The sequence below is a fragment of the Mandrillus leucophaeus genome, unplaced genomic scaffold, assembly GCF_000951045.1.
Source record: "Mandrillus leucophaeus isolate KB7577 unplaced genomic scaffold, Mleu.le_1.0 Scaffold1, whole genome shotgun sequence".
Lineage (NCBI taxonomy): Eukaryota > Metazoa > Chordata > Mammalia > Primates > Cercopithecidae > Mandrillus > Mandrillus leucophaeus.
The window spans coordinates 9,083,000-9,084,147 of NW_012098097.1; the positions used below are offsets into that span (position 1 = coordinate 9,083,000).

The 1,148-nt window shown below is 48.5% G+C and overlaps 1 protein-coding gene across 1 annotated transcript in view; it reads right to left on the reverse strand.

The window, feature by feature from the left end:
- FBF1 (Fas (TNFRSF6) binding factor 1) overlaps nucleotides 1-1,148 on the reverse strand; it is a 48,038-nt gene that overhangs the window by 25,981 nt on the left and 20,909 nt on the right. The window contains exons 5-6 of the mRNA XM_011965860.1: nucleotides 806-899; nucleotides 151-211 (exon numbers count right to left, since the gene is read on the reverse strand). Coding sequence (XP_011821250.1) covers nucleotides 151-211; nucleotides 806-899 — 155 coding nt within the window. The remainder of the gene's footprint in view (nucleotides 1-150; nucleotides 212-805; nucleotides 900-1,148) is intronic.

Genomic DNA, 1,148 nt, shown 5'->3' on the forward strand with positions numbered 1-1,148 from the left:
AAAAAAAAAATAAAAAGAAAGAAAGAAAGAACAAAGTGACTTTGCAGGGACTTCTAAACCCTTCTGTGGGCAGCCCCTTGGCAACAACACCCATCTCATTGTTTCTGGGATAAGCAGAGAGGTGGAGGAGTAGGAAATGGCCAGGCTTACCTCAGCATCAGCTTCTTCCAGGCCTGCGATGGTGCTGAAGACATCATCACCCAGGAGGGACCTGCAAAGGGGAGGCATAGCCCCTACATGCATCCAAGGGCACTGGATGACTCTAAAAAGGGGAAGAGTGGCTTAGAAAGCCCAAGGAATCTCAGATAGATTTCTCTGGAGAACAGAGGTGCTAAAAAGAATATCACAAGCCTGCTGATGCAGTGATTTCCAACTTTGTTAGCAGTAGAACTGCTTAAAAACAAATTGTTAAAAACAATAGGCTGGGCGCAGGGGCTGACGCCTGTAATCCCAGCACTTTGGGAGGCCGAGGTGGGCGGATCACCTGAGGTCAGTTTGAGACCAGCTTGACCAATATAGTGAAACCTCATCTCTATGAAAAATATAAAAATTAGCTGGGTGTGGTGGTGGGCACCTGTAGTCCCAGCTACTCGGGAGGCTGAGACAGGAGAATTGCTTGAACCGGGGTGGCGGAGGTTGCAGTGAGCTGAGATTGTGCCTCTGCACTCCAGCCTGGGCGACAGAGACTCTCTTAAAAAAAAAAAAAAATGGCGAGCAAGTGTGAAGTAGAAAGTGGGGGGTGGAGGGGCAAAGAGCATTTAGACTGAAGTAGGTCCATGGATACCCAGGCCGACCCTGCCCTTACTTTGTTCTAGCCTTTGAAGAAGGGAACATCTGAGATACACCTGTAGTGTCTCTGGTATGTGAAGCTAGTTTAACAGGCTTCTCAGGTAGTGTCACTGGAAAAAAAGAAAAGAGAAAACGTGTCATTCAGCTAAAGGGACCTGGAGTCAAGATGCAAAGGCTGGCAAGCTCCCTTCCCAAGCTGTCTCTGTGTTAGGAGGAAGAAATCTGACCCCATAGGCAGGTCCCAATGTCACCCCTTGGAAAACCTGAATGGGAGAGAGGGTAGTACATTTCCAAGGAGGAAGTCAACCCTAAGTGCCGAATACCAAATGAAGAGCCCAACCCCACCCAACCCAACCCAA